At 34.1% G+C, this 18452-nt stretch overlaps 1 protein-coding gene across 6 annotated transcripts in view; it reads right to left on the bottom strand.

Moving 5' to 3' along the window:
• Ralgapa2 (Ral GTPase activating protein catalytic subunit alpha 2) overlaps positions 1-18452 on the bottom strand; it is a 325786-nt gene that overhangs the window by 162011 nt on the left and 145323 nt on the right. For all 6 annotated transcript variants that reach the window (XR_011706732.1, XM_027955724.2, XM_071608693.1 and 3 more), the window contains 3 exons: positions 8003-8196; positions 7111-7209; positions 6720-6875 (listed from right to left, as the gene is read on the bottom strand). Coding sequence is in view for 5 of the 6 variants with exons in the window: in XM_027955724.2 (XP_027811525.2) it covers positions 6720-6875; positions 7111-7209; positions 8003-8196 (449 nt within the window). In the remaining variant the exon portion in view is untranslated. The remainder of the gene's footprint in view (positions 1-6719; positions 6876-7110; positions 7210-8002; positions 8197-18452) is intronic.

The raw sequence follows: 18452 nt of genomic DNA, 5'->3' as shown, positions 1-18452 counted from the left end.
GTCCTGCTAAATCCCTCCTCTTCCACGAGCTGTTTTCAACTCAACTTAGCTAGAAGGATGTTCATCACAGTACTATTTTCCATAATGTGCATATCACTTGTTTGGTTCTGTATACAAGTTGACAGTTTATAGATATTTATTTATGTGACTCATACCCTCAGAACCTGACTAGGTCTTTACCGTGGTGGGGAAAAATGTTCAACAAAAATTAAACTTTGTGCCATATATAGGGAAGAGTGATGTGACCCTGATAATAAAATGCCCCAAAATAAATCAGAGGATCAGGAATGCTCGGGTCTTTGAGGTCCTCTAATGCAATTAATTCTCAACTTACTTGTGGTCAGGTGAGGGCCCCACAACCAGTGAGTGACAAAGCTGAGTCTAGCTCCCAACACTTAAAAGGTTTTCAATATGAAGCTTGTCACACATAAGAGTCACATACTAAATACACTTTGAAGACATTTTGTATCCTAAAGTCTTGAAAGATATAATACCCCATTCTTAAAAACCGTAGGAGTAAGGCTTAGGATTAAACATTTCTTTCTCACTGTAGAAGGCCATAAAACTTCTTCTTAAATGAAGTGTTTACAAAATTAACCTATTCATCTATTGATTCACATCAAGACTACTGTTTACCAAATATCAATTAAATTTTTAAATTCACAAATATGTACTTTATTCTGTTAGCATTGAATTAAAATCCTTTAACTAAAAACCTTGGTAAAATCACTTGCTGTACTGAATAAGCACTTTAGAGACAGGTATTAAAATGATTTCCTAGGATATGAGATAAACAAGGTCCTCAAATTGCCATCTTAATTCTTTCACTAGAAATGAATACTCATTTCTGTTTTACCTTAAGTATATTTAGAAATTTATACACATTTAACACGTATGATTCTAGTTATAAGTTTAAATTTTTGGCAAAGAACAACTCTTTGTCTGAGAAAAGGTGATGCAATTATTACATATCACTGCATGATACAGGCTGTCTGGGGTTATTAAAAGAGTCAGGTATGTATGGCCAATTTACGAGTATCACCCCTGCACCTTGCTTTCATAACTCAATGAGAGTCTTATGCTCACTGAGGGGTCCCATGGGATCTTTTTACAAACGATTGTTTATTATTATATTATTCCATCATACACCTCATGAGAGGAGGCTGTAACATCTGTTAAAAAAATCTCATGAATTACTTTGACTTCTATGATAGAATACAGCTCTATATATAGTTCTTAAAATCGTGTTTTCTTTAACACTGGTGTGGCAAAAGGGTCATTAAAATATGATGTTAAATAAAAGAAAAACATTCCTCAAATAAGTTAAATATTCTTGGCTACAAAATAAGTGTTCCAAATTAAGAAAAAATAAGTAAATTAAATTAATGTTACAAGTGTATTAGCAATTGAAATATCAACCAGAACTGATCATGCTCTGCCAATGCCCAGTACAGGACTTCGCAGAACAGTCACTAGCAAGTCAGGGTCTCACTTGCAGACAATCAAATCCAGTTTTCTGAGATTATGAAGGCAAGAACTTATAGCATACCTAACATAGTTAAATCCAATTTATAGTAAGGTGGCCAACAGTATTTCTAGAAGTACCAGGGAATCAAGCACAACCTTCCACAAAGGCATCAAGCAGAAACACTCAGCCACACCACAAGTAGGCCCCAGCTCCTTGTGATGCTTCCTCCCACTCCCATGTCCACTTTCAAGTGCTATATTGGTGCCTCTGCTAGATGCCAACTAGCTGCAAGAAGTCTGGACCATGCAGAGTTCAGCCTTCTAGCTCCTTTCCTTGGGTGGAATGAGAAGCAAGTGGAGAGTGAACCAATAGCTACAGATACACAAGACATTTTCTGGATCATAAGGGCAAAATAAACATTACTGTCTGATTCACAGAATGAGGAGTGGTTATTTCTCCCAATGTTCAGAAATTCTACTATGTCTAATTATTTAGCCAAATCATTATATTCAAAAGTAAGACAACAGATGAGTAAAGTGGGAGGCAGGGTGAGGGGGGCGAGGAACACCTAACACTTTCAGACATCAGAAAAAATAAAACAGGAGGTTAATGAAGCTGTAGTCTTCCTTATCCTTAATGTTGGCATGAGGGCTTATGCTTAGTAAGGGCTGTCATGTCACACTCCACATTGAGGACATTACCCACTTCAAGTCTTTAAACAACTCTCTGAGGAAGGCACTGTAATTGTCCTCATTTTATAGGTAGGGAACCAAGACACAGTGAGCCCAAAGGACTTGGACAAAGAATGCTAAAGTCAAGACTGGGGCTCAGCCTGACTTGAGACCCATGTTTTTAACTGTTACACTTTATCACATGACATTATACACTATCTTTAACACTGTGCTGTTATGGTTCAAATTTGTAACTCCACTGTTGCCTCAGGGCAGAACAATACTAACTTCTCCACCTGAGAGAGGCCTCAAGCTTTTTTGGTGCAATACAAAAGACAACAATACAATACTGTAGATGAAAATGACATTTCCAGAAATTTTTATATGCAAATTTGCAACAATAATTTTGCATTAATGTAAGCTTTGCATTTAAAAGAGAATTTAACTTTGATGTATAACAGACAAATTACATTAAGACATTAAATCTGTAAGTCATTGTTAAAAAATAGTTTGCTTATTATAAGAAAAGAAAACTTTCCAGGCTTTGATATATGTTCTTATAAACATGAAAATAAAATTCCTTCCTCAACTGTCCTTTTCTATTTCACACATATTGATCTTTCCATATGTTTTAAATAATCACAAAATTAATAGGAACTGTTTTTAATACATCCAAATCATAGCTGCTTTCATGTCAAAATATTTTGGGGAAGAATGAGGTGAAAAGTTGCTTAAATATTAGGAAAAACTAAGAACAACCAAGAACAGCTTTAGAAGAGAAACTGAAAGACTGAGAAGGCATCTATGGGAACATGATTGCAGTTGGAGGTTCTCTAATAAGGGGGATTGTGAAGTTGGCATTAACAAGGCCAGAGCCCAGGCAAAATAAAAAGGAAGAAGAAATAAAGCCAAGTACTGTTTGACCAACATATTAGCTGTGAATCAATGAAAAAACATACCCAGTGGAATAAGCCAAACCTGAATGCGATTTCCAACAGCTTTTGGAAGATGTAGCATTGGACAAAACTTCTTGATATTTTTTAAATGTTCATTATTCATAAAAGGGTCATGATACTTATCTAACTGAATTGCAGAGAAGAATTAATGGGACAACATCACACAGTCCCCAGTATTAAGGCTGGCATTATGAATGCCAGGGGAAAGAACACCCTCCAATTGCCCCCACCAGCCCACCAGACACGAACCAACTGTGAAGAGGAGGCAACAGGAAGACCCATTCATGGGCAGGCTGGGCACTCCTAGAAGTCACACAGAGTTTTCTATATAACAGTTATTTTCAAAGTGTTTATGATCCTAATTATTTTCTAAACCAATAAAAGGATTAATTTTTAGGAAACTAATGTCAAGGAAAAAATAAAGCTATTTCAAAGCACGTTTTCAATCACACTAATAAGCCACAATCCCATACTATATTTGAACTGTAAAAAATACTACTTGGTAAGGTCATTATGTTAGCCATTAAATTATTAAGCTATTGGGACAGCTAAACCTGGTTAAAACAATACTAAAAACAATTGTTTTGTAACATACTATATTTTGAATTTTGGCTGTTTGGCATATGCATTAATTTTTAGAAGAAAATGACTAAATTTATTTACATAATGAATTTTATTTCAAGTCACATGAAGCCTTACATGATTATGTCACTGTACACAGGGCAATTTGTGAGACATCTACTTTATAAGTAGGTTTTTAAAGTTATAAAATTCTTCAATTAGTACAAGCACCACTATGTTTTAAAATATGCCATTTATTTATAATTAAACATCTTATTGGTCACTACTGACATAATTTTGATACTCTCAGATTCAAGAAAGCATTTTGTAAAACTACCATGCCACACACACACCAAAAAGTTTGGGGGGTCCTCAGTCTTGCAGAAGTTTTTTATCAGCTAAGTTCAGCAGACAAGAGTGCCATCCAGAGGCAAAAGAAGAAAACACACATTTGATTTTATTTGTGAGACAAGACTGGTGTTAAATTTTAAAGAATTATTTGCTATTACTTATCTCATTAAAACATGCAGGAAATTTTAAGATTCTCTCTGAATTAAAAAATCCTTTAGTTCCAGGTTACATGTAAGTGTGGCTCTTTGAGACCTCACAAATGGAAACAAGCCTTGAGATGGGGCCAACCACAGGTGCATACTTTGCCAATTAAAAAATTGAATTTAAGTGTATTCACTGCAGTAAATGCTTTCCTTTCTTTCTATAATGAATATAGCATGTGTTTCCAGAAGTATATATAAGTTCTGAAATAACCACCATGATCTATTTAGACATGTGGACCAAAAGTTAAACTAATTAACCAGAGACAGTTCTTACTTAAATGAGAAAAATTTCTTTCACTAAAAGTTCTTCTGCATAATTTTCTTCTGGCAAAAAAATAAAGTTTATTTAGAGTAATTCTGTTTGGCAGACAGTCAGGGCTTCTAAAAAATATACCAATAATTGTTAAGGTTAAAGCACATAGTCAATTCTATTAAACCCACATAAAAATCCAGGCTTCTAATGGCCTACACAATACGCTGATTATAAAACAGAGATTTATGACATCCCCACTTTATCTTAGAAGTATGGATGTTGGGATTAGGCTAGCATCGCACTATTTCCTAAGATTTATGTATTTACAACAAACTATAAAAGGTCACTAAATCTTAACTGAAAACATGACATAATATTAAAATGTGAAGTTTTAAGCATAAAATTTGAAAATTTTTTCTACATGCAAAATATTTTTGAAAATAATTCTTATAATTATACTAATTTTTTAAATGCTTATTTCATCTGATTTTATTGTTTCATTTTTATACCAACATGCCTTAAAATAAATAGGTGATTCTAAACTCTTATCTACTTATGTGACTTTCTAGAAAACACATACTAAGAAATAATAAGTATTTTCTGCTGCCTTCAATTTTTAATTAAATCAGAAGATTATACAGCTGACTAATTCCAACTTTTCTTTCCTGAAAAATCTTTGCAAAACACTCCTTTAAAGTAAATCACTGTTAAGTAAACTTTCCCCTCTCTTGGTTTCTCTACTGAGGGATCTCAACATCTATGAAGCTATTTCTCTTCCCTATTTATACCCTTAACTTAGTCATTAACTTAGTCATCCACATACCCTGAATTGTATCATTCTATTAAAAAAAAAAGCTTTTATCTGCAATGATAGCTATAAAATATTGAAGCAGGAAGTATAAATAATTCTACTTCTTTATTTCTACATTTCTCTAGGAAATAAATGTGACCTTGAGTCTAAATTCAGCCTTCTATACAGATGTTGTGTATGTACTGCTAAATTCAGAACAGTAAGACAAAGACAACTCACTGGGACAGCATAGTTTTAACTCAAGATAAAAGTTCAGCAATTAGAGCTCAAAGTATATGTCAGAGAATATGTTGAAAAATCTTTAAATAGAGCCCAACAGTTGGGAAAGTTCAGGTAGGTACTAAAGCAACAACAAAAAAGCTAATCAAAAGAATAGCTTCTTAAATATATTTTAGGAGAAACAAAAGGTCTGCGTGTCTGCATAATACATTTATAGAATGAAAGAAACACATAAAGGAGAGCTACCTGGTATTAATAAATGATTCAGTTCATTCAGAAGTATGAGCAACTTAAAGGGTAAATTCTGAAATACTTGCCAGATCTCCAGTTGGTCAAGAAGACCTAGTGATGATAACATGAAATGGCTTAAAATTTCTTAAATCTTTCCTGTTCCTTATTGCTCATCTCCAATGCTACCATCTTAGTTCTTATCATTTAAAAATTTCATATTAGTTTGACCACTTCCAATTTATCTTTAAACCCAAAATCCTACTCTATCCTACCACTGCCACATTTTCAAATCCACCCTCCAAATAAGAGTCCAAAATAATTTCTGTAAAGTACAAATCAAACACATCCCTTGCCTGATTGATATTTCCAGATCAAGACAAAGGTCCACATGTCCTGTTTGCATCCCTCCTCCTTCCCATTACAAGTGCTAAGGGCTTCCCAAGGGAGCAAAGCCATAGCCACATATGACCCCCTAAATCCAGGGTCTACTAAGAGAAGGCTGTAGCTAAGAGGGGTTTAGGTCTTTCTTTTCCTACTTAACCACAATTTAATTTTAAATTCTTCGGGAGAAAATAAAATCACTCCACAGCAAGAAATGTGAGAACCCCTAAGTATAAAGTCTTTTACAAAAACAACCCAATTACTAAAATCACAGTTTCCAGACATCTTTAAATGACCAGAATCACTTGTTTCAAGCAATATATAATGCAGAATCTAAATGAAAAGAGGTTGGCAACATAGACAGAGATCAGATCATACAGCCATAGAATTAAATTCAAAATTAGTTGTCACGATGCAAAGTCAGTGGGATGGAAAAAGCAGGGATGTGATAAAACCTGATTGACAGTTTTGAAAGACCACTGTGGTTTCTGTAAGAGTTGAAATTGCTGAGAAATTAAACATTTCTGATGTATTTTCATAAATCGTGATATAAGTAAAACATAATATGCAGTTTCCTGTTAATGGACAATTATGACAAAAAAGTCACAGAATACCTGGTCCTCGCTGGTTAATCCCAGGTGCATCACAAGGTAAAAATGCACCAGGAAATCTGAGTTTGGCAGAACGTCCTGGCGTCTGGTCATCATGGCACAGATCAGCCTGTAGGCTTGCAGTTTGCCTTCCTTGTATTCATTTGGCAGCGTCGTTGCCTGCCAAGGAGATGATGTTTCCAGATTAAATCAAGTCCAGATGCAGAGCATTTAGACATTTCATTTACTTCTCAGTTTTCCAGAAGAGTTGTTTATGAAGATGTGGGATGCTGTGACTTTAGTAAAAACCCAGCCTGTCTTCAAAACATGCAGTCTTGGGCAATTACATTTTTCAAACTCAATTTCAGAAAGGAAGAGGAAATTGCTATAAAGAAACAAACACATATCCACTTGCCTTAAATAGCCATGATGCAAACATTCTGAGTGGTGGGATCAAGACTGGAGGAGATGGAGAAGACTGGTTATCCAGGCTTATTGCTAGATTATCCCGTATCTAATTCACAAAGAAGAGAATTTTAAGGACGGTAACATTCCATTTATTGCAACAGTATTTCAATATTATCTTCCACAGCTGATTCTAATTAAATTTCTATAAGTTCAGTGAAAATCCATAATATTTACAATTTTTTTATTTTGTTGTGAAATTTCATCTGTCTGAACTGTGTCTGACTTATTGTATGTGGTTTTACATTAAATATAAAATTAGTGTATTGTTTTTCCTTGGAAATGTTAGTACCTGGAGAGGTCCTAATCTCCAAATGTTAGGGAATGGTTTAACAAATTACACTGTATGTACTTGAATCATGTTTTTGAAAAAAAAATTAATAACAGAAAAAAATTATGTTCAATACCAAAACAAAAACCAGGATGAAAACTGGATGTACTCTAAGAATCTACTTTTGTAAAAATGTCTTTATCTACAGAAATAGAACTATATATTAATATCAGTTATTTCAAAGGGATGGTGATGCATATTTTCTTCTTTGTACTTTCTATATTTTTCAAACTTGTACACTAAAACCAGTATTATTTTTATAAAGAGAATAACTAAATTTATTCAATATCCTATTTTTTATATCCTATACAAATGTTCTACTTTTACACTAAATGAAATAACTTCATATTTATACAACATTCAAACTATAATTATTATGATTTACTCTTTGATAATCAAATGCACTTTGTCTAAGTGCCTAATTTATGTTCCAGAATATGTTCAGTAGTTACTTGCAACACAGCTTTTGTATTAATGATCAAAGTTTCAAAGATAACATAGAAGAACATGCCTTTGCTAATTTGTACCAGAGTTCATAGAGATAGCCAAAAACTTTGGCATGGATCTTGGGTGACTGGATATTATTCACGTCTCCGAGGATTCCCAAGACTCTTCGCCACAACACAGCAGCAGAATCTGGGTGCCAACCAGTGAGATTCCCTCCAGCAATTATACTACAGTCATCTGCAAGACACTCGCTGCTGTCTATGGAAAAACGCACAAGTTAACCCTGTAAACAATCTGGGTTTCATCATCATAACTTTTTTCTTAGATGCAAATTACTATGCTGAAATTTTATATATCCCCAGTAATTAAAACAACAAAATGTAAACTGGATGTGAATTTAAAATAATAGAAAAGGACTAATGAAGAAAGTAAAATCATTTTGATTCTTCACACTCAAAAGGCAACAAGCTAGGGATGAAGTAACAGTTCCTGGCCATACTGAGGAAGCTGGGGAAGGGAGGGGGGACCTTAAGCAGAATGGATCCTGGGAATACATGGCTGGGGAAGGCCACACTGTTGGTGCTGTTTTTTTGGTTGTAAGGTCAGGTTTACTGAGGGTATCTGCAAACAAGAAATTTTCCTCCTTATTAGGCTTGAGTCTTAAGGAATGTATGCAGTCATGAAGCAGTCACTGTAAATTGTCCCTGTAATTAAGATATGAAACAGTCCCATTGCTTCAAAAAGTACCCCTCCTTGGTCACTCCCCTCCATTTTCAGCCTCTCACAACCACTGCTTTTCTCTGTCCCTACAGTTCTGCCCCTTTCAGAATGGCATGTCAAATGGAATCCTACCCAGTAGTCTATGTTCTTTCACTTAACAAAATGTGCTTGAGATTCATCCATGAGGCTCTGTGTATCAACAGTCTTATGATTGTTGATTAATATTCCACTTCATGATGTACCAAGATTTATCCACTAACTCTTTGAAGGCTATTTAGATTGGCTCCTCTTTGGGGCAATTACAAATAAAGCTGTAAACATTCATGTACAGGTTTTTCTATGAATATACATGTATATTTCCCTTTGATAAAAACCTAAGGGTAATATTTGTGGGCTAAATCATAAGTGAATATTTAATACATGCTAAGTGGAAGAAAAGAAAGAAATGTCAAGACTGTTTTTCAATGTGGTTATTCCAGTTTCTGTCTCTGAGTGAAGAGCACTACTTTTGCTCTACATTCTTGCTGTCCAATTTTATGAAGTTGATATCTCACTGAAATTTTCATCCACATTTCTTTAATGAATAAAGCTATTAAGCATAGGAATAAAATCAGAAGATTGTGGGACAGCTGATCAGAGTCCATCAGGGCAAAGAACCAGTGCAAAGGCCCTGAGACAGGAATGTGCTAGCAGTTCAAGCACAAGCATGTCTTTGCAATATATATTTAATTAAAAAATATAAAGTTTCATACATTGAAACAATTGGCTAGTGAAAAATTCAATGATTTATAGGCATATATAATTTCATATCATTAAAATTATGAAATTTTGTTCTTTGGATGTCTATTTCTTTAGGACAGCTAAAGGCTGGGGAAAACTAAACTGATCAAGACTAATGCTTCCTAAAGTCACAAGCTTCTGGATTTTTAGAGAGAACAGAAAAGCAGTCTGGAATACTCAGGCAACACTTAACAGAACACTGCATTGTGACAAATGTATGTATTTTATATATTAATCAAAAGTAGCAAACATTTTGTATTTACTCACTCTTCATTCATTTCATTCCTTGAAGCATTTAACAACTCTTTCTCATGCCCTTTTCTCACAACTCTGTTTCTATTTTTTCCATGACCAAGAATATCCTTTTAGAAAACTTCCAAGAGCTCAGATTTTTTATTTTGAATTCCAAATCCCCACTCTGGAGACTTTGTGTGAGGTTTGGTCTCTATCCTTATGTGTCGTAACTATGGCTCCCACTATATTCTATTCCCTACCCTCTACTGCTCTTGAGTAGGCTGCCAACAGCCTCTATATTGCTTATGCAGTGCTCCATTTCCAGTTCTCAGCAGCATTAGAATCATATAATTATGCATCTTTTCTGAACCCAGGTGTGACATTCACCTGGTTTTCCTCTTGCTGATCCCTCTTCATCTTAGAGACCTGGAAACACTGAAGGACCCGCTCCCCAGGACTCTTGTCTTCTCTGTTTGTCCTCACTCCCTTCTCAATTTCATATGGACTAATGCCATACAGATTTAAATGAAATCCATGTACTCACATCTCCACACATCCATTTTTGGCCTGGATTTATTTCCCCAATGCTAGACTCATTTATTCAATGACGTTGACAGGTCTACTTGCTGAGGACTGAAGAGAAGGTTGGTCCACAAACAGGCAAGGTCTCTAGTGAGTTTAACCTTGTTCTTGAAGAACCTCAGATATATGCATCATGGGTTTTACTCTGGAATTTGAATTCCAAGGAAAACTCCCCAAAGAGTCTCTCCTGCTCAGAGAATATGTAAATTCTCACTTATCCCCTTTGTTTTCAAGATAGCATCTTAGCATGCATTGGTGACCCCAGGCTAAAAACAACTGACTTTTTCCATCTCTGGGGTGAGAAGCCTGTGGGCAAAGGAACTCCACCAAGGTCTTAAATAGATCTTGTCTTCCGGTTTTTGGCCCTAACATTAGGGTTGGTGTGAACAATTCTCTAACCCTTTAAGAAAACCTGTAGTTCTCTACTGTTTCTTGGCTTTCCTTATTACTGACATAAGATTTGATGTTCTTGGGTGTGTCCATTCATTTGCCACATGTCACCTGTTTTGCTACTTCTAATGATTGGTCTTTCTCCTTCCATCTTTGTCCTTGTGGATTTGTCTTATTTAATATAAATCCTTTCAATGTGCATTCAGTTTAGTGCTTAGGGAACAAGTGGGGCTATGTGGATTGTTCACTCTATCTTTGACTATATATGTATATATTCACAGGATTTTTAAAATGCCTTTGTCAGTAATTTCTTTGGCTTTTTTTCCTTTCCTTTCCTTTCTTTTTTTATTTGTTGTTTTGGTATGGGGAATTGAACCTGAGAGCATTCTGCCTCTGAACCACAACCCCAGCACTGTTTATGAATGTTAACACATTATTTTACTAAATTGCCCAAGCTGACCTCTAATTTATGATCCTCCTGCTTCAGTCTCCAACATCATTGGAATTATGAGCACACACCATGGCACCCAGCTCTTTAGCTTATTTTAAAAAGCTGCTTAATTTATTTTTTAATTATATCATATTTTATACACACACACAACTTTTTGTTGTTGTTGTTACAGGAATTAAACCTAGGGACACTTAACCACTAAGCCCATTTTATTTTACTTTTTGTTTTGAGACAGGGACCTGCTGAGGCTGGGTTTGTACTTGCAATTCCTCCTACCTCAGCCTTCAGAGCCACTGGGATTACAGGTATGCTCCAACACACCTGGCTATTTTATAAATTTTATGTTTATTTTTAATGCATTTACTTTCTATTTGATAATTTTCCCTAATTACTTTTTAAAAAATAAAACATTTTTTCTTTTCTTTTTTAAAATTAATTAATTAATTAATTTTATAGTAGAATGCATTTTGACATATTGTACACAAATGGAGCACAACTTCTCATTCCACTGGCTGTACAAGGTGCAGAGTCACTCCAGTAGTGTAATCATACATGTATATAGGGTAATAATGTCTGTCTCATTCTACTGTCCTTCCCATCCCCACAGTTCCATTCCTCCCCTCACTCCATTCTACACAAACCAAAGTTCCTTCATTATTCCCTATCCACCTGCCCCATTATGAATTAGCATCTGCTTATCAGAAAAACATTCACCCTAATAAAACTTATTTTTAAAAACAGTTTTGGATTCATAAAAAATTGCAAAGATAGCATAGAGAGTTCTCATATACTCCATAGTTCCCCTATTATTAACATTTTATATTAGGATGGAATATTTGTTATAATTAATCCAATATTGAAAAACTACTATAAAGTCCATACTTTATTTAGATTTCCTTAGTTTTTAAAGAAATTTTTAAAAATATTTTTAGTTATAGATGGATGCAATATCTTTATTTAATTATTTTTATGTGGTGCTGAGGATCGAACCTAGTGCTTCACATGTGCTAGGCAAGCGCTCAACCACTGAGCCACAACCCCAGCCCCCCCAAAGTTTTTAAACCTAATTTTTTGTTGCAATTGCTCCAGGATCTCACTCAATACAAATAATTGTCATGACTCTATGGTCTTGACTTGTTTATGATAGTTTCTCAGACTTCCTTATAGATGCAAAGGAATACAGATGAGGTATTTTGTAGAAAGTTCCTCAATTGAGACCTAACTGATGTCTTTCTCATAATAGGTCTTTTTTTGTTTTGTTTTGTATCCCGGGAATGAACTTCTCTTGGCCCTGCTGTATGATATTTTTCCAATATTCTTGGATTCCTATTGCTAATATTCTAGTTACATTTTTTTTTGCTTTATATGTGAGATGGTCTCCAATTTTGTTTTTATCATACTGACCATGTCTGATTGTTTTAGAGAGCTTTCTTTCCCTTTCAATGGAATAAACTGGGAAAGGTAAAGTTTCTCTTTTATTTGAAGGTTCAGTAAAGATAAAATGATTTTTGATTGTTCTCTCTTTTGTTTTTACTTTCTAGTACATTCATATAGTCTCTTAGTTTTAAGAGTCTTTTTAAAATTAACTTGTAAGTTATTCTGCTGTTCTCTCATTTTCTGAATAGGGTACATAGATGCATATTTTTCTCTTCTAATATATGTACCTAAAGCCATATTTTTCTCCTTTAAAGACTTCAACTAGATTCTACCAATTTTGATTTAGGTGATATTAAAATTTCCCTCTGTGATTATGATTTTTATCAGTAATCCCTTGTAATTTTGTCAAATTTTACTTCATGTATATGGAGGCTATGAAATTCACATAAATTCAGAGCTATGGCTATTGCCAATAACTTCTGCTTTAAATTTTATGACTGACATCCATGTAGCTAGACTAAACCAGTGGTCTTTACTGTCTTACACTATTTGTTTGTTATTAACATAATTATTCCAAAATCAGCCTGTTCCTCACTTCACACAAATAGAGGTGGGCTAACTTCTAGGCAATTATCAATCCCCATAGAGAGAGAGAGAAAGAGGGTAGGGAGGAAGGGAGGCAGGATAATTTTATATATGTATTTGTATATTTTTATACAAATAATCAAAGAAACTAAAGCACCATCTCTGGACCTGAGAAACCGAAGTAGAAAAATTATTTATGAGCAAAAAGAAATGAATTTGAAAGGGAGCAAGAGCAGATCCAAGAATGGCTGTCAATAGCTCATTACATTAGTGATGGAAAGATCCCAAGGCACAGAAACAAAGGATTTAATAAGGGTGGCCCATGGTATCATGGCAAGGCCTTTCACAGGAGTGCTTTCCCTTCTGAGAGGAAAACACATCTGTAGCTCCCACAGAGCTATCATATACTCAATTAAGGAGATACATTAAAATGTGTGAATATCCAAACTGGACTTCCTACATGCCACACCGGAAGGATAAAGGTACAGAGAGCAAAATCCAAGTATAGACCTTCTGCACTCTCTGACTTTTATAAAAGCCTCAGGAGAGAGGCTCCTCCTCTGACTGTTAAATCTGTAAAGTAAGTATAGTAGGAAGAAGTACACTGAAGTTCTAATGCTTATGAATCAACATAAGCCTCCAAGTGAACAAGCAGAATAATATGACATCTATTTTTCTCCTAAAGAATGCCACTTTTTTAATCCATTGAAAGAGAAGAAAAAAATATTAGGTGATTTACATTTTTGTTTCATTCCGTACCCCAACCTTGGAAATGCAGCCATCCAAAAGAGAGATTAGCCCCAGTATTCCAAGCACACAGGAGCACTGCTAGAGCAACAGAGCTCCATGTAAAGGTACACCAAGTAACTCATTAGCTGCACCTTTATACCATCTGCCAAGAAACAGATCCTCAGTTATGAAAGGATTCCACCTAGAAAATCTGTTCTAATACAGCTTTGCATTCAGAAAAAAAAAAAAATTCTTGCCTCAATGATAAAAATCCTAGGCAACAGTCAAAATATGTTGAGTTCTTTCTAAGCTTTTGAGATGACTGACTATAACCATTTCTTTAATATTATTGTGAAAATGATTTTAACAAATTAAAATGTTTTTGCCTAAAATTATCCCACTGCTGATATAAGTAACAGAACAGATGCTGACACTACTTATATAGAGGGTTCGTCAGTGAAGAAGCATGTAATTAAAAAAAAGGAGATTTGAGAGATTTCAGAAAATTTCATGTTCACCATCAAAATACCAAATACTTTCTTCACTTTCTTTTTCATTAGCAAGATAGAATGCTAACCTAGCATATTTTTGTTTCATTATTATTGAGTGATATGGTGACATTTGAAATTTTACTAAAGTAGGAACTCTTTTCTGTTTTTATTTTACTTTATTTGCTGAACTTCTCATACATGTATATTTTGTATATTTGTAGTCTTTCATCTAGCACCTTTAAAAGGTATATTACATAAAACAATAATTACAACAATATGTTGTTGGATTTGTTTTACATATTTCTTTTTTGTTTATATACACACACACACACGTGTGTGTAATTCTACTTCAGATTTATTTTAAATTCCAGTAAAATATAAGATCATTACCCCAAAATGTTTATTATATATATGTATGTGTATGTGTATGTATGTGTGTGTAGTATGTATCATAATACTATGCTAAAAAGGAAGGAAGAAGAGACATACTGGGATATCAAGTGATGTTTTTATATTTTACCACAATTAGTATAAATATGAAGTACATATTATACAATATATATTGTAAGCCCTAGAGGAATGACTAAGAAAAATAATGAATAAACAAAATATTTCAATGTCTGTAGGATCTGTAGTGATATTCCCTTTCATTCCTGTTAATGGTGACTGATATTTCCTCCTTTCTTTTTCCTTGATAAGTCTGGTTAATGGTTTATTAGTTGTATCCTTTTTAAAGAATCAACTTTTGCCTTTGTTGATTTTCTCTTTGTCTCCTATTTAATTGATTTTCATTCTTTATTATTTCCTTGCTTCTAGTTACTTATGAGGCCAAAGCCCTCATGATCTAATCATTGCCTAAAAGGCCCACCTCTGAACCTTACTACATTGAGAACCATGCTTTCAACATGAAAGTCTGAGGAACATTCCAGATGCTGATAACAATTACCATAATACCTCTGGAGTAATGCACTGGGCACGGGGGCTACCAGTTTGAATTATGACACAGTTTTTGCCCCCCAAGAGTTCTCAATGTGGTGAGGAAAAGACATGTGAGTAAATAATTATAAGAGTCAGTGGGACTTAACCAGGTGTAACTTTGGAAGACTAGATGAGAAGTATCTGCATATGGGAAAACCAGAAAGTCTTTGCAAAGGAGAAGAAAAAATTAGTTGAATTTTGCAAGATGTACACACACTTCATGAAGAGCAAAGGAGGTCCAGACAGAGGAAACTGTACAAGGCATGGAATTTGTGGAAAGGTATGTAGTATTTAAAATATGTAAAGGGTCACCAGCAAATAATGTTTGTTATTTGGATAAGAGGTGTCCCCCCCAAAGCTCCTGTATTAATGCAGGAATGTTGAGAAGTAAAATGACTGGATTTTGAGAGCTGTAACCTAATCAATTCAACCTAGTTTATTTATTTATTTTTTCATAGCTTTATTGAGGTAAAATTGAAGTACAATAAAATGCACATATTTGCAGTATGTAATTTGATCGGTTTTGACATGATTTGCCATGTATATAACTAATACAATCAATATAAAAAGCATTTCCATTTAAAGTAAAAACTCTTACAAACAAAATTATATCATCTTTCTCTAAACAAACACATGATTTTATAGAGATATCTGAAATTTAAGAATTTATAAATATGGAAAAGATTTTAGCTATGAATTAAGTCTTAGTAGTTGACAAAATAGGTACATATGACTAAGTGGCAATTTCATATGGTTCTAATTTTATGTAGGCTTGAGAGTATCTTTGAAAATGAATTTCTCTTTTAATCTGACAATTATACTAAAGATCAAACCCAAAGGCTCTAATTAAACATGTTAATTCTAGGGCCAGAAAAATCAGGCCCAGACTTCAATGATCAAAATGGAGAAGAAGTTAGCATTTGGCTGTCCACCACTGCGGCCTCACTCTCCTCCCCTTAAGTGAGCTCCCAATTCCACTGTAGTTACTATTATTATTTTTCTTTATAATATTTCATGACATCAAAACAGATCAAAGTCTGTTGAAAATACTAAAAAATGTATGTGATGACTGACAATGCTGGCAAACTGTTCCTACAAAAAACAATTTTAGTGGAAGATAATAGGATGTAATTCACAGCTATATTTAAATACAAAATTGGTAAAGGCATTATTACAAGAAACATTTGGATGCAGAACCATGATAAACACACTAAATAAAAGATATTTTGAAGGTGATTTGCATATTTATTAATTTTAAGAGGTTAAAACACCTGCAGCTTAGAGCATATGTGTACCTTGGTTCAAGGTATCTACTAAATGCTGCTGTTCTGCTAAACCATGGAATTCTTAAAATTTCTCTGTTTAAAAAAATTTTAATTTTTGCTGAGGTTGAATATGGGTAATTTTCTTATGGTTACCTTTCTGGTTGGTTGTTTTGTTTTTGTTTCTCATTTAAGAAAACCTTAGTACCTCAAGATTACAGACACATTTTTAAGAAGATATTTTCTTCCAAAAGTTTTTAAAGTTTTCTTTTCATATTTAAGAATTTTATACCTCTGGAACTGACTTCAAACATGGTGTAAGGGAGATATTCTATTTCATTCTTCCCCCATATGGCTAAATACTAGTCCAAGGGATTTGCTGAATAGTCCATTCTTCCCTTGCCAGATCTGGAAAGCCACCTCTATCATATATCATAGTTCCATGCCTGTGTGGATTCATTTCTGCACCTTCTATTCCATTTTATTAGTCTACTTGTAATTAGATCTTACTTTAAATAAATCTCATAGCATTTAACACATTATTTGAGACTATGAGTATAAGCATCATGTATCCTCTTTGTAACCTCTTAAGATAATAGTGACAATGACCTATTCATCTTTTTTATTTCTCGTGGTATCTAAATTAATATTTCTACATCGTAAGTTTATCTGCTAAATAAGGGATGATTTGTAGGTAAAGAGCCATAAATATTCTCTGCCCCCAATTTATTACCTTAACAGAACTAACTCTAAGCATGTAATAACTATGTTTTCTTATTTTCTGGACTCTTAATGCTCCGGTAGCTGGGGCCTTGCTGATAAGGAAGAAATTATACTTTTCAGGGTTAACTAATTCCTACAGATAGAAAACATCTCCACAGGAAAGGACAATGCTTCTAATGTGTAAATGAACCAATAGGGGCTCATCACCTCCAAGTACCTACTTTATCTAGCTTTAATATATCAAGTCAATATATTCCAGTTCTAATCTCTCTACAGCCAGGTACCAGGCAACTAAAGACAGCCCCTATGTTCCAGAGCCCACTGAAATTATTCACAGCAGAAATCCTAAATCTTCTGACCCTGCTTGACCTTGTTTTCCAGTAAAAATGACAATAAAAGTGGTTACCCATGTTCTGCTCCCTTGCCTCTTGACCAACCCTGGAGATTTCTGATGACGTGGCCTCTGTTTCTAGACATCTACTGAGTATAAACTTCTTCCTTCATGACCATCATTATGTGTCTGCATATCTTAATATACCTGGCAGTTCATTATTCTAAGTATTTGACAATTGGTAGGGTTATTCAATGAAAAACAGATACATTCATATTGTTTGACTGCTTTTTTTGCATGTCCTAAAGATCAGGCTAACATGAATTTTATTTTGTTCGTTTATGAAGAAACTGTTCTCTTAAGAACAGAAAGTTAAATTCAGAACTGTGATAATCCTTAAGCCTTATCATCTTACAGTTTGTCCTTTTCACAGATGACAAGATGAACTATTGAACTGAGCATTCTGATTCTATTAGTATTTCAAAGAACTAAGAATTTGAAGGAGTTAATCAAAACATAAGAATCATATGAATTACCTCACACAAGTTTATTAAATTGAGCTGTCCAATACATACTCTGAAATGGAATCTGAATTAATCTTTCCCAAGGATAGACAAAAGAAATAATCATTCAATTTTCTTTCCTTTCAGTAAAAATAAATAAGCCTGGTTCATGTTTGAGTACATTCAACTTAGTGAAAATTCAGACTTGGATCTATAGTACCATAATGATGAGTTCTTCTTGGATAATCTGTATACTGGACCAAGCCATTTATTTTAGGAATGTATTAAAACTCTCAAATAGTTTAAAGGGCTTTCCAGTTGTAATTTTAACCACAACACAGTGAAAAACAGCATACAGAGCCATAACACTTTGGAAGA

Source organism: Marmota flaviventris, chromosome 2 (genome assembly GCF_047511675.1).
Source record: "Marmota flaviventris isolate mMarFla1 chromosome 2, mMarFla1.hap1, whole genome shotgun sequence".
NCBI classification, from domain to species: domain Eukaryota; kingdom Metazoa; phylum Chordata; class Mammalia; order Rodentia; family Sciuridae; genus Marmota; species Marmota flaviventris.
The sequence above is the reverse complement of the archived record's forward strand: the minus strand, read 5'-3'. Positions and strand labels throughout refer to the sequence as shown.